The sequence below is a fragment of the Sminthopsis crassicaudata genome, chromosome 2 (genome assembly GCF_048593235.1).
Source record: "Sminthopsis crassicaudata isolate SCR6 chromosome 2, ASM4859323v1, whole genome shotgun sequence".
NCBI classification, from domain to species: domain Eukaryota; kingdom Metazoa; phylum Chordata; class Mammalia; order Dasyuromorphia; family Dasyuridae; genus Sminthopsis; species Sminthopsis crassicaudata.
Window position 1 is genome coordinate 536,295,935 of NC_133618.1, and position 25,287 is coordinate 536,321,221.

At 36.6% G+C, this 25,287-nt stretch overlaps 1 protein-coding gene across 1 annotated transcript in view; it reads right to left on the reverse strand.

The window, feature by feature from the left end:
* NOX5 (NADPH oxidase 5) overlaps positions 1-24,778 on the reverse strand; it is a 37,857-nt gene extending 13,079 nt beyond the window's left edge. The window contains exons 1-8 of the mRNA XM_074285218.1: positions 24,659-24,778; positions 22,047-22,197; positions 20,005-20,215; positions 18,829-19,063; positions 18,156-18,309; positions 11,461-11,639; positions 10,554-10,736; positions 9,914-10,046 (exon numbers count right to left, since the gene is read on the reverse strand). Coding sequence (XP_074141319.1) covers positions 9,914-10,046; positions 10,554-10,736; positions 11,461-11,639; positions 18,156-18,309; positions 18,829-19,063; positions 20,005-20,215; positions 22,047-22,197; positions 24,659-24,778 — 1,366 coding nt within the window. The remainder of the gene's footprint in view (positions 1-9,913; positions 10,047-10,553; positions 10,737-11,460; positions 11,640-18,155; positions 18,310-18,828; positions 19,064-20,004; positions 20,216-22,046; positions 22,198-24,658) is intronic.
* Between the last annotated feature and the right edge of the window lie 509 nt (positions 24,779-25,287).

The following is a 25,287-nucleotide window of genomic DNA, read 5'->3' on the forward strand; positions in this document are numbered from 1 at the left end:
CATAGTTCCAAATTGCTCTCCAGAATGGCCAGACTCCTTCACAACTCCACCAACAATGTATTAGTGTTCCAGTTTTCCCACATCCCCTCCAACATTCATCATTATTTATTCCCGTCATCTTAGCCAATCTGACAGGTGTGTTAAACTAATTTCCTTAATGACTATTAAGGCAAAAATCTTAAATAAAATACTAGCAGGAGATTATGCCAATACAACAAAGAAAATACACTATGACCAGTTAGGATAATAGGAAGGCAGGATTGGTCCAATAGTGAGAAAATTATTAGCATAATAGCCCTTATTAAGAATAAAATCAATAAAATAGTATTTCAATAGATGCAGAAAAAAAAGCTTTTGACAAAATACAGCATTCATTTCTATTAAGAAAGCAAAGAAATAAATGGAGCTTTCCTTAAATGATAGTGTTTATCTAAAACCATCACAAATATTGTCTATAATGGGGAGGAAGCTAGAAGTCTTATCAATAAGATTGCGGTGAAGCAAGGATATTCATTATAACCAATGTTATTTAATATCATTCTAAAAATACTAGCTATAAAAATGACAAGATAAAATGGAGGAATAAAACTGGGCAATAAGGAAATACAATTTAAGAAATTTGATGGAATACTTAGAAAATCCTAGAGAATCAACTAAAAAAAACTAATTGAAATAATTAACAATTTTATAAAAGTTGCAGGATATAAAATAAACTCACATAAATCATTAATATTTTTATACATTATTAACATTGTCTAACTGCAAGAGATAAATTCTATTTAAAAGAATTGTAGACAATATAAAATATTTAGGAGTCTACCTTCCAGAACAAACCTAGGGACTAAATGTACAAAATACCATTCATACAAATAAAGATTTAGATATTTGGAGAAATATTAATTTCTCATAGGTAGGGGGGACCAATACAATAATAATGACAATTATACCTAAACAATTTACTTATGCAGTGTCAAATAAACAAAATTACAAAAAATTTTATTTTATTTTATTTCATAGAGTTAGAAAAAATCATAACAATTTATCTGGAAGAACAAAAGGTCAAGAACATCAAGGGAATCAATGAAAAATAATGTGAAAAGGTAGTTTGGCTGTACCAGATCTCAAACCATATTACAAAGCAGTAGTCATGAAAACAAGTTGGTACTGGTTGAGAAGCAGAGTGGTGGATCAGTGGAAAAGATTAGGTACACATTACACAATAGCAATTGTCTATAATAATCCAATATTTAACAAATGAAAAGATCCAAGATTTTACAACAAGAAATTGGTAGTTGAAAAAATGTTCTGGGAAAATTAGAAAGCAATTTGGTAGAAATTAGATATAGACTAACATCTAAAATGATTTATCAAGATAAAAGTCAAAGTGGGTACTTGATTTAGAAATAAAGGTGATATCATAAATACAAGAACCATGGCATATTTTACTTGTCAGATTTATGAATAAAGGGAGAATTTATAATCAAGTAAATAGAAAAGAGCATCATGAGATGTAAAATGGAAAATTTTGATTATGTCAAATTAAAAAGATATTACACAAACAAAAGATATGCATCCCAAAATTGAAGGAAAACAAGAAAGTGGGAAAACATTTTACAGAATGTTTCTCTGATTAAGATCTCATTTCTCAGATACATAGGGAACCAAGTTAAATTTATAAGAATAAGGGCCATTCCCTAGATGATAAATGGTCAAAGGGGATGAAAATGCAGTTTTCAGAGAAAGAAATCAAAACTATTTATGATCATATGAAAAAAATATTTTAAATCACTATTGATGAGAGATATGCAAATTAAAGAAACTCTGACGTACTACTCAACATCTATCAGATTGACTAATGTCATAAAAGGAACATGAAAAATGTTGGAAGGGATGTGGCAAAATTAGAACGCTAATGTAGTATTGATAGAATTATGAATTAGTCCAACCATGGTGGAGAACAATTTCAAACTATACCCAAAAGGCAATAAAACCACATATACCTTTTGAAAGGGAGAGAATTTAGAACTCAAATGTAAAAATGTTTACATATAATTGAGAAAAAATAATAAACAATGCATGCACAAAAATAACCCTTTTGAATATCCTACAAACCAGTCCAATCTATAATGCTACAAGACATATCAAGGCTTCTTCTCCATTAGTCACATAACTTTTTGTGATCTACTTTATCCTATAAATGTCAATCTCTCTTGTTAACTTCCCACATTTATGTACTACAAGTCATAGAAAGCCTTTTTTCTTGTATACTTTTTGTAACTTTGTCTCTAATAGCAGATTACAGTCTTCTAGAATTTTGGGATATGTAAAATAACATTGTTATTTGATTATAGAACCAAATCTATTCTATCAAGGCAATCAAGTGGCACAGTGTACCAGTCAGTAGATTTAGAATCAAGAAGATTTAAGTTCAAATCCAATCTAAAATACTTATTATCTACCTATCTCTGGCAAGTAACCTAATTTCTCTGCTCCATTTTTTTCCCTAAAATGGAGATGATTATAGAACCTATATCCCAAAGTTGTGAGGATCAAATGAGAAAACATTTATAAAATGCTTTGAAAAAGTCTTAGACTTATATAAATGCCAGCTATTATTATTATTATTAACATTAGGATAATATGGATGAATACTATTCTTGATTAATTCTATAGGGAGGACTTGACATATCATGTTTCCTGAAGAACTTGAATTTTGTTTTTATTTTCTTTGGTATCACAGGGCTTAAAGCTAGAAGATAAATAAAAGATTATCTAGTCCAAACCTCTAACTCAAAAAAATAAATAAATAACTAAGGCTCAGAATTAAGAAATGACTGTCCCAGGGACATACATAATAACTTGGCAAATCTGGGATTCTGGCTGCAAAACATGTGCCCTTTATATTATATTGCATTGCCTCTATTTGCTTATTTGACACAACTAGAGTATGAGCAATTTAAAGTGAGAAATGATCACAAAGAATCAGGATTTGGAGGTGGAAAAGATGTTAGGAGCCTTCTTGAAGGCTCTTCTACAAAAAAAGGAACCTTTACTTATGAAGATATCTGAATAACCAGTGTCTGGTTAAAGACCTCCAAGAAGGGAAGAACCTACTACCTCTCAAAATAGCTCAGTCCATTTGTTAGGAAGTTGTTGTTACTGTTGATGAGGATGAGGATGATAATGGTGGTATCAATCCTAAATTGATCTCTTTGCAACATTCACTCATTATTCCTGATTCTGTTCCCTGAGACTAATAAAAACTAGTCTTATCCCTTCTCCATATGGTAATCCTTCAAATATTTGAAGACAGATGTCATGTTACCCCTGAATTTTCTCTTCTCCAGGCTAAATATAATCAACTCTTCATTTGATCTTCATATAACATGGATTCAACACTTTTCACTTTTTTGGTTGCCCTATTCTTGGCTCTCTTCAATAAGACCCGAAGGTCTTAAAACTGTTTGTTGTTTCACTCTCTTAGAATAGAGTGGACTCTGTCTTCATCATTCTTTGTATGCTTATTTCTCAACCCATCCCAAGGTTCTACACAAAACAGATGCTCTTTTCATAGTATGGGCTACATGATTCTTACTATGGGGAGGAAAATGAGATGGGTTATTCATTTCACCTAGTTCCAGAGACTGTACACAGATAAGGGAGCTTTCATCATTCTTTTAATCAATACTGATGTCACTCTGGGTATCACACTAGAAAGTAAAACTTGCAAAGGAACACTAAACATTGGGCCCATACATTAATTTTTTTACATCACCTCTTAACTATCATCATTACCCTTGACCATATCCACTGAAAGTAAGCAGTCCTGAAAGTATGACTATAAAGCACTGTTATCATTCTACATTATGCCTTTCTCCATTGTGGTATTGATATATCATAGATCAGGAAAAGAAATCAAATAGAAATTTTGGAGGAGTTTTGTGGAAGCTGCAGTTTTGTAAAGGCCAGCAAATGACAGAAAAAAGTAGAAACTTAGAAATATGTAAAATATATGTTTGGTATTATATAGTATCAAACCAAATTTTATAAGGCACAATACTCCATAAAAGAAAGTAAAAATTCAGACTTCTTTGGTACAAAGGAAGGGCGATTTTACGCAGATTTTCCAGATCATGGAGGCATGACACCTCTTAACACCTCTGATGTAGAAGGGATAATCATATAGTTTCCCATTGCATGCTCTGAGTTGAGGATAGGGAGTAGGCTGAGTGATATATATCCATTGCATCACTTATCTGCCTCTAATTGTCTTGGTGCATCCTTATCACAGCCATGTCATATGGATGCTATTATTATCCCTGCTTGAGATATACCCAAAGATCCCAGCTACTGTGTCAAAAACTAATTTGACAAAAATTCTTGGGAAAACTGGAAAGTCTAATAGAAACAAGCTATATACCATCTCACACTGTATATACCAAGATAAGGTCAAGATAGGTACATGATATAGACATAAAAGGTAACATCATAAGCAAATGAGTAAAACATGGAAGAAATTACCTGTCAAATCTATAGATAGGGAATAAGTTCTTGACCAAACAAGAGTTAAAGAGGTTCACCAGAGATCAAATGGATAGTTTTGGTTGCATAAAATTAAAAAGTTTATGTACAAACAAAACAAATTCAGCTAAAATTAAAAGAAAATTGGGAAATCTTTGTAATCATTTTCTCTGATAAAGGTCTGATTTCAAAAATACATAGGGTACTGAGCCAATTTTATAAGAATAATAACTACTCCCCAACTGGCAAATGATTAAGGGGTATAAACAGATAGTTTTTCAGAGGAAGAAATAAAAATTATTAATAATTATATGAAAATGCTCCAAATTACTAATAATTATAGAAATAAAAATTAAAATATCCTGGGGTACTCTCACTTCCATAAAATTGGCTAAGATAAAGAAAAGGAAAATTACAAATGTTGGAAAGGAGGTGGGAAAACAGTATACTAATGTATTATTGATGGAGTTGTGATCTAGTCCAACTTGGAAAGCAATTTGGAACTATATACAATAAATTATTAAACTTGAACCTTGAAATATATCTTAAAGAAATAAAAGGAAAGGATCCATGTGTACAAAAATGTCATAACTCTTTTCATTTTTGCAAAGAATTAGAAACTGAGGAGATGCCTATCAATTGGGGAATGGTTGGAAAAGTTGTGGTATATAAATGTGATGGAATATTATTGTGCTGTATGAAATGTTGAAGAATATGGTTTCAGAAATACCTGGGGAAACTTATATGAAAGGATACAAAATGAAGTAAACAGAACTAGGACAATATCTGAACAGTAACCAAAATATTATAAATATAATCCACCATGAAAGACTTAGTAATTGATCAACTCAGTGATCCACAATAATTCCAAAGTACTCATAATAAAATTGAATTTTTAAAAATATCATCATTATTTAAATTTTATTGATGAAAAACTGAGGTTGAAAGCTATTAAGTGGCTTACATAATTGAGAGTCTGAGACAGGTTCTGAACTCAAATCTTCCTGACTTCAAATCTAGTGGGGGGTTTTCTGCCTCATTTGGGCAAGTTACTTAACATCTTTCAGCCTGTTTCTACATCTATAAAATGGAAATAATAATAGCACCTCATCACAGGATTTTTGTGAAAAATAAACGAGATAATATACATAAAATATTTTGAAAATGTTAAAGTATTATATTCATGTTAGCGGTCATCCTCCTCCTCCTCTTCTATAGTGTTCTTTGGGGGCAGCCTTCTTTTCAGTCAGAGTAATCACCCCAAGAGTAGCTACGTGTTAAAGTCCAAATCCTTTATTGCTCTTTGCCTAGGACTGGGCAGCTTTCTTAGAGGCCTTCTGGAGTCTTGGTTTCAGTGCAGAAAATGCAGGAAGAGAGCCTGCTACCAGCAGCCTGACCAAAGATCAAATGAATCTCTCTCCTTGGTTCCGAGAGCTTGAGCTCCCACTCCCGGTCCTTTGTCTTCTCTGCTCCTAAATGAATCTGGCTGAGGCTCCCAGTTTATATGCTTTACACTGAGTATAAGCCAATCATTATATCACTGGGAAACCATTATTTGTTATAAGATTAAATCAATCATACTGAACTTAGAGAACTATTAATCACCGTGCTAAACTAGATAACCATTGTCTCATCAATTCCACTGAATCGGCACCTTGTAAGAATTCTTATTTCAAGTTCAGTTCTGGCCCATAACACTCTTCCTCCTCCTCCTCATCATCATTCCAGGCTCTAGTAGCAACAGGAATGGAATGAGGGGATCCAGATGGGAAGTGGAGAAAAGAAAGAGTTATCAAATGTCCTCTGCTACTCATCTCACAAGATTGTGAGAAAGTGTAGCTTTTTTAAAGCCATAAAGTGCTATTGAAACACAAATTATTATCACTAAAATCCTCCTCTAATGTACTTTCAGGATGGAAAGGTGACTTTGGCTTGTCTGAAGGTATTCTAATGGGTCAGAAGCCTTGGTAAGTTTTACTAGGCTAGAAAGACTGAGTACAGCCACAAATTCAATGAATGACTTCCGTCTAAGGACAACACCAACAGCCTGGCCATTAGGTAGCAATTTTTTTTCAGTCAAAGAAAGTATTAAGAACATTCTAAAATATTATTGTTCTTTAAGAAATGATCAGCAGGATGGTTTCGGGAAGGCCTGAAGAGACTTACATGAATTAATTCTAAGTGAAGTGAATAGAACCAAGAAAATTTTGTAAACATCAATAATAAGATTGTGTGATGATGCACTGTGATGGACTTGGCTCTTTTCAATAATGAGGTGATTCAGGATAATTCTGAGAACCATCTGCATTCAGAAAAAGGGACTGAATGTGGATCACAACATAGTAGTTTCACCTTTTTTTGTTATTTGTTTGATTTTTTTTCTTTCTTATTTTTTTCCCTTTCTGATCTAATTTTTCTTGTGCAGCATGAAAATTGTGGAAATATGTTTAGAAAACTTCAAATGTTTAATACATATTGGATTATTTGCTATGTAGGGAAGGGATGGGATAAGGGAAAGAGTAAAACTTAGAAAACAAGGTTTTGCAAGAGTGGATGCTGAAAACTATCTATGCATGTATTTTAAAAATAAGCTAAAAAAAGAAAAGAAAAAGATATTATTAAAATTGTTTTTAAAAAGGAACATCTTAGTATACGTGGAGGGGTGATGATCCATATTACTAAAGGGGGTACTAAATTCTAATTAAATCATAGATGCTTGAAAATAGAATAAATCCAAGGGGCTCCCCAACCAAGAAAGAGAAAGTGAACATTATTCATTTTAAGGAATAGGAAAGTGACATGTCATCTCATTCTAATCTGTCTTCATTAGGAAGTATATGATTAGATTAGGGTGTCATCATTTCAGAAGGACATAAGAGATTACTATGTTGGCTGGGAGCCTTGAGTTCATGTCATTGGAGAATAAGTTGAATGAATTAGCATGTTTAGCCTAGAGAATACTCCAGGAGAATACAGCTCTTCTGTTTGGCCCCTTAGGACAGATCCAAGAGTAATGGGTAGAAGTGCAGGAAAAAGTAGACAAGGACAACTAAGTGGTGCAGTGGATAGAGCATCACATCTGGAATTAGGAAAACTCTTATTGTGGTATTCAGATCTGGTTTAAGACACTTACTAGCCTTGTGACCTTGGACAAGTTACTTTACCCTATTTGCTTCCATTTCTTCATTTGTCATGTGAACTGGAGAAAAAAATGGCAGATCAATGTCCAATGTGTATGCCAAGAAAACCCCAAATGGGATCACAAAGAATTAGACATAATTGAAATAATTGAACAGCAAAAACAACAATTGAAGTAAACAGAGATTCCCTAAGAGGTGCTGGTTCTTCTTTTTTGGAGGTTTTCAAGCAGAGACTGGATGAGCACTTTTAAGGCAAATTATCAAAAGCATCAGTCTTTTCCATATCTTCCATCTTCCATCACTATGATTTTGTGATATTTTAGACAACCAAGGCAGTAAGAACTTGGGACTGATTGACCTAAATAAGCAGATCTTGAACCAAGAGATCTTTAGGTGCTGGTTGGTTGAGAATTGTCCATAAAATAGAATGTTGTATCCTTTGATCCAGTAGTGCCTTTACTGGGTCTGTATCCCAAAGAGATCCTAAAAAGGGGAAAAGAACCCAGATGTGCAAAAATGTTTGTAGCAATCTTTTTTGGAGTGGCAAGGAATTGAAAACTGAGTGGATGCCCATCAGGTAGGAAATGGCTGAATATTATGATATGTGAATGTTATGGAATATTATTGTTCTATAAGAAACAACCAGCAGGATCATTTCAGAGAGGCCTGAAGAGACTTACATGAACTGATGCTAAGTGAAGTGAGCATAACCTAGAGAACATTGTATACAGTAACAGGATTACATGACAATCAATTGTGATGCACTTGGTTCTTTTGAACAATGGGGTGATTTAGGCCAATTCCAATAGACTTGTGATGGAAAGTGCCATTCACATTCAGAGAGAGGACTGTGGAGACTGAATCATAGTATTTTCATCTTTTGTTTTGTTGTTGTTTGCTTGCTTTTTCCCCCCCTTTCTTGTTTTTCCCTTTTCATCTGATTTTTCTTGTGCAGTATGACAAATATAGAGATATGTTTAGGAGAATTGCACATATTTAACCTATATTAGAATGCTTGCTGTCTTGGGGAAGGGGGAAGAAGGGAGAAAATTTTGGAACACAAGGTTTTGCAAAGGTGAATGTTGAAAACTATCTTTGTATGTTTTTGAGAAAATAAAATACTATGTAAGTTGTTGTTTTTTTTTAATAGAATGTTGTATCTACTCTCTCTTCTTTTGATTGCCTATATGCCTAGTATTTATATGCTGACCAATATTTGTTTCCAGTCCAGTATTTACACATAGTCAGAGACAATTGGTCTTCAATTTGGATAGTTGGTTCTTTCCTGTACCACGTTGATTAATAATCAACTAACATTCAGATAGATAGATTTATTCTGCTAGATGGTGCAGTGAATAGTGCACTGGGCTTGGAGTCAGGAAGATTTGAGTTTTAATTTGGCCTCAGGCAAATTACTTAACCTCTATTTGCCTCAGTTTCTCATCTATATGATAGGGACATCCTAGAGAAATGACAAATTATTCTAGCATCTCAAGAAAACCATGGGATCTCATAGAATTGGACATGACTAAATGACTCAACAACAGCATCAAACATGCTTACTCTGTTCCAGGCACTGTCCTAATTATTTAATGTGCAACTTCTCTTAGGTGGCATTTGCAATTTAAATAAAGTTCTGTCAAAATGTGATTGAATGAACAATGGTTTTGGAATCAGAAAAAGTAGGTGCAAATCCCACCTCTGACACTTATCCTAATGTCTCTAGGCAAGTCCTCTGTGGGCCTCAGCTTTCTCACTTATAAGTGAGGAGACTGGATAAGATGGCCTGGGCAGTCCCTCTTAACTCTAAGTGTGTGATACCTATGATTCAAATCTATGGTTCTACGAGAATTTTACCACTTGGTTTAAGTCAAAGGAATTTGCTCTAATTTCAAACATCAGTCAGTAGGTAGGAAAGAGATTTGGGGCCAGAGTTCTTCCCAGAGTCTCTGAAATCACTCTCTATAGGCAGATATCTATACTGTACAATGAGCCTTATTCTGTCTATAGAAAGGTGGTTTTGGTCTCACTCCAGATGGCCAACATAAGGAAGAAAAAGGGGGTAGTGGGGGAAAGTGATCACTATGAGAAAGAAGCGTGAGCTCTGTAGGCAGTAGCATCTATGAAAGAAAAAAGCTTTTTTAGATTTAAAATTTCCCCTAAGCAGAGTGAATGAGACTATGTTAGGGGAATGAGGACATCAGGATTATAAGGTAAAAGTATCATTCTTACAGATTACAATCCCTTCTTACCTCTTTGCTCTGGAGCACTGCTGATGGTGAAAGGGTGCCATTCATACTTGGCAATAGCTGGGATGTTCAAGTATACGTAGTCTCCGGGCTTATAGTTGAAAAAAGAGGGCCGCTTGATCACAAGGTGAGTGACCTGGGGTTGGAGAAAGTAGTGAAAGAAAAGAGGGTGTTCTAATGGAAGATTTTGAGGATGTTAGAGCCTAATGGATTAAATATCCTCATTTCACAGTTGAAGAAACTAAGGAAAACAGCAGCTAAGTGACTTGCCCAGGCTCTGATAGCCAATAAGTGTCAAAGTTCAGATTTGCAGTCAGGTCTTTCTGACTCCAGATCTAGGGCTCTATCCATTGCTCTATATGAGTTATGGAGAATACTAATCTATTAACTGAAAGAAAAGAAAATGTGAGGAGCAAGGAGTCAGGGCAGAATTGGAAATGGGGGGTGGTGCCTTATAATCAGATACTTAATTATGTAATGACTGACATCTCTCTTATTTATAGAATGATTAGATGATAGGTTTAAAGTTAGAAGAGATCCTAGAAGTCATTGAGTCCAACCCACTTGAACTTTTCTTTTCCGACTTCTGTTCCCTTAAACTTCATTGTGATGAATTGGGGTACAGTACACAAAAAGTGTATACCTTGGAGGAAAGGAGGTTGACTTCCACAATACTTAGGGCTGCCAGGTGTGACAACACTAGCCCCACAACTTTTTCCAGGAAGAATAAGAGACCAGGGACAAGCAGCCACTTCCAGAAATTGGGTCCGTGTATGATGAGCAGCACCCAGATAGGAATGTAGGATAGGTGGGTCCAGTAGAATACCTGTAAGAAAACAGAGAAAGATACTGACTGAAGGTGGCTTCAGATTCAACAAGGAACTGTCCTATACTACACTATGGGAAGGTTGAGGCAGGCAATGGGAAAATCAGTATCAATGACTTTTTTTTCGGGTTGAGTTTGCCAGAATCAGGACAGTCTTGGCCATTCATTCACTAGGGATGTAATTTCAGCCAAATGAGAAGCAAAGGAGACAGTGTTACTTTGACTTATTGTCTAGAGTAGAATGAGGCTCCCCACAATAAACCAGAGGGTTCAAGACTTGCCCAGTAGGATGGAAACAGTGCCTATCTACTATCTGGGCTCCTGAGGAGAGTGCTAGCTGACCAGAAAAGGGGAGTCTTGACCTCTCCCCCCAAGACCTTCACTGGCCTTTTCCTCTTTGGGCCCTGCAAGTCTTTTTTAGCTTTTGCTGTCTGTCATAGGTAGAAAAGACCTGGCAGAGATATTAAGTCAGATGAGGAAGACTGAGAAAACTGAGAATTCATCCAAAGCTAAATATTTTGACTTGAGCATGAAAATAGTGTTATACAAATAAAAATAATAACATGTAAATCTTTTGTTCACTGGGACACAGCTCTGGGGAAAACTTAAGGAAGATAACTAGAATAAAGAATATGGAATGGGAGAGGAGCAGTTAGTCACAGATATAAGTCCTAAGAGGGTAGATTCTGGAGAGTTGGGAAACCAAATATAAACGACATCATACCTCAAAGTGCCCACTCCTTCGGACAAAGGAGCAGGAACATACAAGCATGATGAGGATGAGAAGCTGCAGAACAATGCCTGTGAGGGAAGCTGTGCCATGGACCCAGCCAATGCCAGGCCGGGTGGTGAGGAGATATTCCCAGAATTGGAAAGGATTGTCCTCTAATTGAGCCAGGCGCACTAGAAAAAAATTCCAGAATGGGGAAAACAGATAGATAAAATCCCTCTGGGTACCTGGAACAACTATGCACAATAGATCAAAGCCAAATTCTATGTTTTGAAGTTCAGAAGCCATCAGCCACCGGTAGACTCGTTAGTTTTCTAAATCACACTGAACTTTCTTCCTCCTACTTAGCATTTAGATTCTTAGTCATACTCTAATGTTGAAAAGGGATCTTGGACATCTTTTAACCTAGAATTTATCTCTGTTCTATCTCTTATAATAGTTATCTCAGAGCGGGGCACACAGGAGATGCTTGTTCAATTTTTTTCACAAAGACTCATTCAGGCTTGTACAGAGCCACCTCCTGCCCTCTGCTTGCCTGTGCTCTTGAAACTTACAGTGAAGAAATGGAAACCTGAAGCAGTTGAGTTTCTGTTTCATTAATATCATATATACTACCTTGAATTAGGTATTTAAAGGGTCATCTTGAAAATACTGTACAGGATGCCCATTGTCAACTCTAGATCATTACTTGTGGTCCTAAAACTACTATTCTTTTTGTGGAGGAACAACTATTTGCTTCCAAGATCCTCTGAACCTCACCATTTGGTCAGCAACCTAACCTTCCTACTTGACTTTTCCATTTTCCATGAACTCAAGCTTTCCTTTTTGTGTTATTTCCTCCAACTAGAATGTGACTTCCTTGAGAACAATGATTACCTCAATTTTCTGTTTTGTATCTTGAGTGCTTAGCAAACTATTTGATGCAGAGTAAACATTTAAATATTTTTCCATTTAGTTATATTTAATTTAGCAACTCATTGTGCATTGTCTTTTCATATTCTAACTGTTCCATGTGTGTTAACATCACTTTGACAACTAGAATGCTAACTCCTCAAAGGCAAAGAGTATGATTCTCTTTTCTATCCCTCACAGCACATAGAATAGAGTAGGCATGCTGGTTGAATGTTGAACATTGTTCAGATTGAGAATATTATGGCACCATAAGAATTCCCCTTCATCCTATGATTGCTTGTACACAAAGTTATATCTTACCTCTGGTAATAATTATGTGATCCTGAGCAAGTTGAATAAATTCTTGAGCCTCAGTTCCCTTATGTATATGTAACAATAATATTCAAGAGAAAAAGGACTGCACATCTCAGGATATGGGACCCCAGAGTACAAGCTCTCATTGGAGAAAAGTAAGAATTCTATTTTTCATAAGCCTGGATGCTAATGGCACAGGTATTGCTTGAAAGGAGAGATTTCTTTAAGAAGATAGCTACAAAGGGATGCAAAGTCCTGTAGCAGTAAGGATTTTGGCTTTCTGGCCAGCTACCAAGTGATCTGGAGAAGAGGTATCCTTGTCTTGATAAGCTGGCGAGATCCAACCAGAACAAGTAGATGGCAACTGTGTTGGAGTTTTCAATCCTCCCATCCTTGCTACAAAGAGATTTTGTCCAACTTTTTGCCATCAGAGTTGTGAGTGGTTTTATTGCTCAGTTATTTTTCTGACTCTTCATGACCTCATTTGGGGTTTTCTTGGCAAAGACCCTGCGGAGGTTTGCCATTTCCTTCTCCAGATAATTTGACAGATGAGGAAACTGAGATAAAAAGGGCTAAATGGCTTGCCAGGGTCACACAGCTAAATTTGAACTTAGGAAGATGAAACTTCCTGATTCCACGTCTGACCATCTATCCATTGTGTCACCTAAAAGCCCCTGAACTATCCTGGCAAAAAAGGAGGAATGAAACCATACTCATTTGAAATGTGGGCAAAAATAATCATTTGTTGATTTGCTATTCATTTCTGTCCTATTTCATGTTTCCAAAATGGAATATAATCTAAGTAATTTTGTACGCATTTGTTTTGTACATAATTATATTGTATATGTTGACTCTCTCTGTAGAAGTAAGCTACATTAAGATAAGCATTGTTTTGTTATTGTTGTTATCTTTGTATCTCTAGTGACTAAAACGCTGTTTTCCTTAAAGTGGACACTTAATGAGTCTTCATTGACTTGGGATCAGCCCAAGTCTTTGGTCTTAGTTGGGGAATGAAGGAGATAGGAGAGCTGCCACGTAGCTGGTCAAAGATGGAGTCTGGAATCTGGAGTCTGGCATCTTCTCTTGTGTCTGTGGCTGAGAGCTGTGGCTGAGAAAGCATTCCCAGTTGTCCTAGTGCTTAAATACTTCAGTAAGATTACATCACTACACCACACTAAGCACATGACATCTGTAGAACATGATATCATTACATCACATTAAGTACCACACTAAGTATGTACTTAGCTAGAGAATCATTATCTCATCAATCATACTGAGTCTTAAATATACCTTTTCAGAGTTCTGCCCTCTACAGGGATAGCACATTGGTCTTTTAAATAGCAATCATTTTTAGGAACTCTGGTCTTGCTTAGCTCTTTACAGGCCCTGCTTACAACCTTGCTTTTAAACAGAGCTGGAGGCAAAAATACTTGGGTATAAATAATCATGATGCAGGAGACAGTAATTCTGGCAAAGTGGTTATGAGCGATGATTCTTCCTGCTTTTGAAAATCATTCTACAGATACTAAATGCTTGTTGATGAGGCTAAGAATTGGTTTTAGCATTCTAGAAAGCTAGTCTGAATTATGCTAAAATGCAAAAGTGTCCATATCCTTTGAGCTAACAATCCCCCTGCTAAGCATATACTCAAAAGAAGTCAAGGACAAAAAGTTCCTATAATTACTCCATCATATTCATAATGGCACCTTTTTGTGGTAGCAAAAGTCTGGAAACAGAAAAACTGCCCATCAATGAGGGAATAGCCAAATTGTAGTATATGAATATAATGGAATACTACTGCACCATACGAATTGACAAACTTAACATTTTAAGAGACATATGGGAAGATCAATATAAACTGTTACTAAGTAAGAGAAGCAGAGTCAGAAAACCATTTCATGTTTTCTGAGCCTGGGAGCCTTGGATAGATTTCAAGGGTTCCATGAAGTTGGATGGGGGAAAAAAAATTACATTCCTTTTCTCCCATTAACCTGCTTCAAGTCTCTCCCATCCTTCATTCAGCAACTAAAAGGATTTTCCTAAAATGCAAGTCTGATTGTCTCACCAACTTATTAAACTCTTTTTATCCTTTTCAACTACAAAGTCTATTTGACATTCAAAGCTCTTCAGAACTTAGCTCCCTCCTACCATTTCAGTCTCCTTATGCCTTACTCCTCAACACATACTCTGATCCAGTGATGCTAGTCTCCTGGCTATTCCATGAACAAGATACTACTTGAGGCTTTGAACAGTTTCTCTGACTGTACCCCCTCTCTGGAATGCTTTTCTTACTCCTATTCCTTGGCTTTCTTTAACTTCCATCAAAAATTCCATCTTCTATAGGAAGCCTTTCCCAACCTCTTTTATCTAGGGCCTATCCTCTGTTAATTATTTCCTATTTATATTGTATGTTGTTTGTATCTATTTGTTTGCTTGTTTTCTCCCCTGTTTGATTATAAGCTCCTTGAAGACAGAGACATCATCTTTTGACTCTTTTTTTAAAAATCCCCAGTGTTCAGCACAGTGTCTGGTACATAATAGACACTTAACAAATATTTTTTGATAGATTGATTGGGTAAAATTTAGCATTTTCTCCAGAAATTAAAAGAATATTATTTTGAGGAATCCATAGGTTTCCCTAGACTTCACAAAGGACCTGTAACACAAAACAATCTTAAGATTTTGAAGATATAGTAGAAAGAACAATAGATTTACTATTCAATCTTATCTCTGATACCTCTGTGATCTCAGTCAATAACTTTAATCTTCTTGGGTCTAAGTTCCCTGATCTATATACACAGGGGACTAAACTAGATAGTCTGTAAGGTTCTTTTCAACTTCAAATCTAAGGTCCTATTTTCTATGATCAAAAACAATGGTTATTACAATGTAAATGGAAAGAATAATAAATTAATCAATCAACTGAATGGAAGAGCTGAGAAAATATGGCACTTTCTCTTCTTTAGAGAAGGTACTACAGGTGTGGACATTGTAAAAACTGGGAGAGTTTGCTGACAAGTTGGCTAGTTTTGATGAAATGCTCCCTCCCCACCATTCTTCTTTTATGCTTTGTTACAAGAAAAAGCTCACTCTCTCACTGAGATATTTAGAGTTGAAAGTAGTGTAAAAGCAAATCATCAGTAAAATAGGATTAAACGGAAATTGTAGGTCAAAAGAAAAAGAATGAAAAACACAAACAAATTGTTATCTTCAGAATTGTTTGGCCAACAGGATGTGGCCTCTAGCATGACATCCACTGAAATATTTAGTGTTGTCGTAAGAATTTCAAGAATATTCCTGTAAATTGGGGAAAGCAGAATCCAGACATTCTCCCTCCAGCACAGCTCAGAGCTGAAAATAGATTTTTAAAATTTTACTGTTTTTGTTGGGTCTCAGTATAGTGACCAGCAACAGGACCGACCTAGTAATACAGGCCTTCATATTTATTGATTAGCTTAGTGAAAATCTATATCCTAGCTATAATTATACACAGTTCATGTCACGATAGCTGGAGGAAACAGGAGAAATTTGCAAAAAGAGTTGACAAATTCTCCTTGTTAATACCATTTCATGTACATGACAAAGTTCTGTAGCTGTTGAATCAGGTGTAAGCATGAGAAATGGATGATACTACCTCAGTGTAATGGCCAAAAGCACGTTATCTCTCTTTTCTTAATGCCTGAAATCTCACCCTTAATCAGAAGATCATAGGTCTAGAATTGTAATTAAAGATTATTTAGTCTACCTTCCTCATCTTACCAATGAGAAGAATGGGCTCAGGAAAAGTAAGAACCACCAAATTCTAATGTATTGTTCCTGGAACTATGAATCAGTACAGTCATTCTGGAAAACAATTTGAAACTGTGTCCAAAGGGCTATAAAACTTACATATTCTTTGACCTGGCAATATCACTACAAGGTCTGTATCCCAAAGAGATCAAAGAAAAAATATTTATAGCTACTCGTTTTGTGGTGGCAAAGAGTTGGAAACTGAGGATATGGCCTTCAGTTGGATAATGGCTAAACAAAGTATGGTTTATGGCTGTGATGGAATATTATTGTGCTGTAAGAAATGATGAGCAGGATGATTTCAGAAAAACTTGGGAAGACTTATGTGAACTGATACAAAGTAAGCAGAACCAGGAGAACATTGTACATAGTAACAGCAATGTTTTAAGGATGATCAACTGTGAAAGACTTAGTTACTCTGATCAAGATAATTATCCAAGACTATCCCAAAGGACTCATGATGAAAAATGCTATCCACCTCCAGAGAAAGAATTGATGAATTCTAAATGCAGTTTGAAATGAACTTTTTTTGCTTGCTTAACTTTTTCTTGCTATTAGTGTCAGTATATGTGTTGTCTTTTGCAACATGGATAATATGGAAATTTGTCTTACATGATTTCTCATGTATAATCAATATTCTATTGTTTGCTTTTTGATGGGCATGGGGAAGGGGAGAAAAAGTAAAATATTAAAAAATTGAACACATATTTATGTGTAATTGATAACATTTAATTAAATAAATAAAATATATTTTTTTCAAAAGAACAAGTAGTGTCTAGCGTCTAATGAGGCTAGATTTGAACTCAGATCTATGCCTACTGCTCTTTTCATTGCACCACTTTAGATTTTGACATTGCCTTATAATCTCTAAATTTCTTTGAAAAAATTATTCTTCCCTCTCCCCATTAGACAGGAAACACATGAAATCATTAGCATTCTTGTGTGTATATATTTATCAAATGGCTTCTTGATGGGTATATTTGGACAACAGAGGGGCACTGGGGAAGATATAGGAGTTGAAAGCAAAAGGAAAGGCACCAAAATAGGGAGGGGGATAGTGGTAGAGAGCCTTAATACAGACTTAGAATCATAGAACCTCAGATTTAGGAAGGACTTCCAAAATCATCTAGCCTGTCCCTAACTAAATGGAAATCCCATCTTTAATATCCTCTACTAGTGATCATTACTTGTCTCAATGTCTGGGATCAATCACTTGATCAGCCAGCAGAAATTTTATACCTAATATGTGCCACATACTAGAGATGTAATAACAACTGAAACTCTTCTTACCTTCAAGGAGTTTACATGCACATCTTTAGACCTGTTGTTGTTTGCCCTTTATTCTCCAAGAGGCCCATGACATCAGGGAGGTGATGCTATGACATGTAAGTAAGTGGGATTTAAGTGAAGATGGATCATGCAAAGTCACTAGTCTCATATTTTCCTCTAGAGCCATTTGCTTCCAATAGCAAGACAAAGAATAGGATGACTGGAGATGACCTTACGTCTGTGCAAAATATATACAAAGTAATGGTGCTCACAGCTAGGGGACAAAAAAAGCCTCATGGAAGAGGTACACTTGAAAGAAAGTAGGACCTGCACTTTAAGAATAAAACAAAATGACAGGGGATCATCATGATGAGATTCTGGGTACTCTTGGCTGGGGAGGTGAGTTTTTAAGAACAGAAACTTACCAAAGTTGACCACATGGGCAATGGTGTGTATGAGTGTAAATCCAACTACCACATAGCCAATGAGCTGGTGGAATTCAACATTCTGGTCCAGTGGGAAAACTCTGGCCAACCATGTGGCCCTCAGCCATGTGAGACAACGCCGTAACATCAGAACCTAGAAAGACCATGGGGTGGGGTGAGGGGAGGAGAAAAAAGAAGCACAGTGGATAGAGCATCAGCCCTGAAATCAGGAGGACCTGAATTCAAAATTGGCCTTAGACACTTAATACTTCCTATCTCTGTAACCCTGGGTATGTCACTTAACCCCAATCCCCTCAGCAAAAATAAATAAATAAAAACAAAGCAAAGATATGGTTGGAAATAGGAGGTGAGACTACTGACCAAAATAAACTTAGAATTTTTTGAAAATTTAATTCACTGTCTCTAATGATTATAGATAATTATTGATACTTCATTTAGGGGGATACTTCCTTATTTTCCCTTTAACTTTCTACTATTCCCACCTCTTCATTCCTGAGTAAATAACTAACTCTATGTAAGTTTTCAAAGTGAAGAAAAGACTTCAACTCAGGCAATTCAGTGATCCTGAGACCTTCCCCCATCTTTCCTCTTCATTCCTTACTATCCAATTATTTTCCCATGACTCCTGAAGGAAAGTCCATCTAATCCTCACCACAATGAAACTGCAGTTGAAGTTCAGACATTGGCCACAGCCTTTGGCAACCATGACGCTAAGTCCAAACGACTGGTGCTTCAGGGCTGCCAGAGTGAAGAGCAGTATGTTGAGCCCAATATAGGCTGCCAGAATAGCCAGCTTGCCACTGTTGTTATGCCAGTATGCTAAGGTCAAGTGGCGGGGCATCTGTGGCCTTTTCTTGGAGGATGGAGGCTTCAGCCAATTGGCTGCACTGTGGAAAAAAAAAGATAGTTTTATTGGCGAGGGCACCTAACTATGAGAAAAAAAAGTTCAGAAAATAAGAGAGAGAGAAAGGAAACCTTGTATGCCATGAATAATAATCAAAGTGAACAAATAACAAAATAAACAAAATACAAAATGGACAATGTATACAATATATCATTTACATGGAAGGGAAAAAGGGAAGAACATTTATTAAATCCTACTGTGTTTCCAAGAACTTTACACTTTTCATTTCATTTTATCCTCACAATAACCCTGGGAGATAGAAGCTATTATTATCACAATTTTACAGTAGAGGAAACCGAGACAATAAAGATGAAATGACTTGCCAAAGATCACACAGACAATAAGTGATCCCTCTCAGTAGAATGTAAGCTCCTTGAAGGGAAAGAGCTGATTCCTTTTTGGATCTGTATCCTCAGTGTCTAGTATAGTGCTTAGCACATACCAAATAAGAGATTTTTGGGGCACCTAGGTGGTGCAGTGGATAGAGCATCAGCCCTGAAATCAGGAGTATCTGCATTCAAAGCTGGCCTCAGATACTTACTACTTCCTAGCTGTGTGACCCTGGGCAAGTCACTTAACCCCAATTGCCTCAGCAAAGAGAGACAGTGACAGAGACAGAGAGACAGAAATACACACACACACACACAGAGAGAGAGAGAGAGAGAGAGAGAGAGAGAGAGAGAGAGAGAGAGAGAGAGAGAGAGAGAAAGGAAAAGAGAGAGAGATTTTTGATTGATCAATTGATTGGTCTAAGATGGACAGATTGATATGCATAAACACAATACAATATACACAAAGGACCAAAGAGAAATGGTAATTCAACTAAAATTTAGATAGTGAGTGATGTATTAGCATCAGTTTCAGGCTGGGGTGAGGGCATTTGGTCCAAGATGGATGTATTTGCTCAAAGGAAGGCAATAGTACCTGATGGTTAAATTTTCCATGACTTCAGGAAAATTGGTTAATTCCTCCTGGAGCTCCTCAAAGGTGATAGAGCCATTATGGTCTTTGTCAGCTGATTCAAAAAGGGCCAGAGTGAGGTCATCCAGCTTCTCTTCTGGCAGGGAGATGGCACTCTCCTTCAGACAAGACTGCAACACTGTGCGAAGCTCATCTGGATCAATGGATCCACTCCCTGGTGGGGAGAAGTAGGGATTGTCATGAGAAGAGTAGCCACTCTTGACACCATAGAGACATAGATCCAGAGCTAGGAAGGACCTTAAGATTCTTCCATCAGATCCAACACCATAACTTCACAAATAAGAAGATGGAATTCATCAGGGTCACATGGACAGTGAATGCCCAAAGAACTCCCTCCCTCCCACTCGGGGGTTCCTCACAATGTAAATTTCTGTGTCTCCTGGATAATGTCCTTCCAATAAGAAAATGAATGACTGTGGCAAACCACAACTCCCTCAGAGAAAAGTCTTTCCCCAAGAAAGGTAACAGGATAGTATGATGATAAGAATGCTCACTTATGCCAGATTCATTGGGTCTTCCTCAATTCAGACCTAGTGTCTTATTTTTTTCCTTATATGCTCCATAATACATCCAGACTATAGATGATATAGAATGAGGTACAGATAAAAGGCATCATGTAATTTTCTCTGCTCAAAAACATCAACTTAACAACCATTTATTAAATATTGTATGTTTAAGGCAAGGAAGCTAGAAGGTACAGTGGACAGAGACCAGGCCTACATTCAGGAAGACATCTTCATTTAAGTTCCTAGTTGTGATACTTCCTAGTTGTATAACCCTGGCAAGTCATTTAACCCTTTTTTGTTTCCTCATCTATAAAATGAGCTGGAGAAGGACATGGCAAACCATTCCAGATCTTTGCCAAGAAAACCCCAAATGGGGTCATGAAGAATTGGAAACAAATGGAATGACTCGACAACATAATATTCAGTGTACTTTACTAGGTTCTAGAGATACAAAAAAATGGCATTTTGCTCTTAAATAGTTTTTAATGGATGGATGGAGCATGCAGATAAGTTTTATAAAGATTGGAATAGATACTAATTATATACAATTATGCTAATTATATATATGTATATGTATTAATTATATAGAAGTTGCCCCCCCTCAATAGGTTCCCTGAAAATTAAACCCAGACTTAGAACTCTATTAGGGTCTGTCTATATTATAACTCTAAGTCTATTTTTTCTTGATTACCCTAAGCCAAACCAGCAGACTTATAATTTGAAACAGAAAGCACTTAGTGAAACAATCTCAAAGAGATAGCATGAACTGGGAGAAAAAGAACAAGGGTAGAAAGAGAACATTTATTAATTACCTACTATATATGACAAGCCTGTATTAAGCACTTTATAAGCATTATCTCATTTGACATACACTACAATCCTAGGAGGTAACTACTATTATTATTCCGACTTTACAGTTGAAGAAATTGAAGCACTTAAAGATTAAGATTATCATTAGACAACAAGAATTTTGACTCTTTTAATGGTTGATACCTGCATTTGGGCTTCCCAGCTAGTCTTGGCACCTTTTCACTAATGAGTTTTAGTAATGACCTCACTAGCCTTTCTATTCCACTGAACAAAGCCACTGGGAAACTCAAAACCCTGAGTCACTCAGACAAAATAAGACCAGTAATAACAGTTCAAAATCCCTTTCTCAGGCATGGGAGAGTTTAAATATCAATCAGTTCCCAATTCCCATGATTCTCCTCCCCCTCACGAATCCCCAAGGACCTATCCTCTCCTCCTCCACCTACTCCCCACTAACATAAATCATCTCCACTCCCCAGTTCGGGCTCCTCACTCCCTCCCCCCAGTATATGATTCTGTTTGCCCCAGATAAGAACCCTATTAAGAAGAACCCAGATAAGAATTCATTTCCACCTGTGGGAGTGAGTGGACCCATTTTGACCACTCCAGTATCTTTGCCAAGAAATGAAATCAGGAAGAGTTGCTTCTCTCACTGCAGCCAACCCTTACCATCCACATCATACACATGGAAGAGGAATTTGAGTTTGTCCATCGTATTCCCATGGATGAGTAGATTCAGAGCCCCTAGAAGCTCTTGCAGAGTGATAGTGCCGTTTCCATCAGAGTCAAACAGAGCAAAAAACCTCTCTGCGAAGAAGGACTGTGGGAAGGAAGAAGGGTTAGAACTATGGTCTTAGAAGTCATCACATCATCATAACCTCCATCATCATCATCACCATCACCATCATCATTCTCACCACCACCACCACCATCACCATCATCACCATCATCACCACCATCATCATCATCATCACCACTAACACCATCACCATCATCACCTCACCACCATCATCATCACCACCATCATCACCACCATCATCACCACCACCAACACCATCACTATCATCACCCTCACCACCATCATTATCACCACCACCACCATCATCATTACCACCACCACCATCACCACCACCATCACCTTCATCATCATATCATTTTGACTAAAGTGAGCATTTACAAAATGCTTTAACATTTGTAAGTTGCTTTACAAATATCTCATTTTATCCAAGCAATGACTCATGCTTATTATCCCAATTTTATTGATGAAGAAACTGAATCAGAAAGTGGTTAAATAATTTGCCTAGGGTCATATAGCTAGTAATGTTTAAGACTAGATTTGAATTATGTACTCCAGGGCCAGTACTCTAACCACATAGTACTACCTAACACAAAGTCTGAAAACTGATACAAGAATCTCCTAGATCACTGTCAAAATTTGCTTGAATACTTCTATTAATGGGAAGTCAACCTGTATGGGAGACAACTAACATTGTTAGAAAATTCTCAGAACAGGCAATTTGCTGACGAATGGCTACAGAACATAAGCATATGGCAGCCCTTCAGGAAACAAGCTGTGATATTCACCACCAGGACCTAGAAAACAGGGATTTTTATTTCCTTCCTTTTCATTGGGTCTACCTACCCTTCTATAAAGAAATGTTAGAACAAATAGAGTTGAGATGCCCTGTTCACATTTAGCCAGACTTTCTAGGATCATAGCTATTCAATTCAAATCAATTCAGATCCCTCTGTAAGAGAATGCTCACTTCCTCAGGTTTAGATTTCAAAGAAAACAAACAGTGGAAGCCTCAGAAACATATGATTAGATCACTGCCTTACATCCTAGGGAATCAAGGCTAATCTAGACTTCACTCTTATTTATAAAAGACAATGATTTAATGGACTTTGGAATAATTCTGCCCTCATAGGCCTGAACATACATACATACATATATATATGCACATATATGTATGCCTCAACATATATGTGTATATATGTATACACATGCATATGTGTATATATAGATAAATGAGTATAGATATATAATACCTGGATAATCTATTTAAGATTCAAGATCAGTGGCATAGGTTACTAAGGAGCTTGTAAATGTTTAACAATCAGCTTTCTGAAAAAATATACACAGGACATATTTTTGAAATTAATCTGCATTATTAATATTTTCTCCATTATTCTCATAAACCTAGACAATCAATAAAACAACAAGTCAAGTGCTGATTTGTTTTGCTGATTTTGGAAGAATAAATTCTAATATTGAAATTTTAAATAGAAGATTTAGAGCTAGCTTTGCCAACTCTGCATGTAACCCATACAAAAAGTTCACCTGAAAAGGTCACTCTCAGATGTTAGGGATTCCTCTGTAATGCAAAGCCAGGTTCACTCAATACTTATTAGTTGCAACAATCCCACATCAAATAATATACATGAAACACCAATAGGACCAACTTTAATTGATCACATGAACATCACCAAAAGATTTATCTCTTTTGCTGGTTTTTGCTGATAATCTGGTAGCCTGAAGAAAAGTAGCATGTTAATGACAGCAACTATACTGCTGTGGAGAAACTCTTTATATATGAGACATTTTTTAACTAAGTCTCGGGTAAGCAAAGAATCAGCCTGATTAAAAAAAACAAACAAACAAACAAAGAGACTACATATGGGAAGAAATTAAGGCAACCTGAATGGAAGGAAGGAAAAACTGAACAAAAATAAGGAAAACAAGAATTGAAAGGATTTGGTACACAGTCAATCATGGTCCAAACTAAAAGGTATGGATTAATATATATTAGATAAGGATTAAGCTACTCCTGACACTTCCAGGTAAAGCAAGGAAATATTACTGCTCTTGCACAATAATAATAACTATTACTTAATCTTGCTAGGTGCTTTATAATTACTATCTTATTTGATCCTCACCACTACTCTGGGGATTAGGTGAAATTTATTATCCCCATTTTATGATTGAGGAAATTGAAGCAGAGAGCAGTGAAATGATTGCCCAGGGTCACACTGTTACTGATGAGGCTGGATTTAAGCTCAGGTCTCCCTGGATCCAAGACTAGCACTCTATCCACTGTATCTTCTATCTACCCTAAAGGATAATTTTTCATGAAGGAAAAAAAAATCACCAGATTTTCATGTGAAATCCTCAGCTTTCTTGGAAGAAGTGAACAGACTAATCACGCATTTCTTAATATCTTAATTGTTTTTTCTCTGGGTGAAATATTAGTTCCAACTTGATTTTATGGATAGACACTTGCCTCTTTCACTTTCAATGCCGTTTTAAACTCTTGCAGATCAATCTCCCGATCTTCTCCAGCAATGGTTTCAAACTGGTGCGACACCCACTCCAACCACTTAGCATCATCATCAGCATTCATGGCACTGGGGAAAACCAAAGGAAACTTTCTAGCTTGTTAATGGAAAAAAGTACCAGAAATCTGAAAAAAGGTCCAAATGATCCAATTGCCTTTACTTCTGTCCCAATGGAGGCAAGCTGCATTCAAAGTCTCTGACTTTTTTCTGGGTACAATGAACATTTGAGGACAAAGGAAGGAGGGAAAGAAGGTGGAAGGAAGGAAGGAAGGAAAGAAGGAAGGAAGGAAGGAAAGAAGGAAGGAAGGAAGGAAGGAAGGAAGGAAGGAAGGAAGGAAGGAAGGAAGGAAGGAAGGAAGGAAGGAAGGAAGGAAGGAAGGAAGGAAGGAAGGAAGGAAGGAAGGAAGGAAGGGAGGGAGGGAGGGAGGGAGAGAAGGAAGGAGGAAGGAAGGAAGGGAGGGAGGGAGGGAGAGAAGGAGGGAGGGAGGGAGGGAGGGAGGGAGGAGGGAAGGAACAAAGGAAGGAAGGGAAGAAAGGGGGAAGGAGGAAAGGAAGGAGGGAGGGAAGGAAGGAA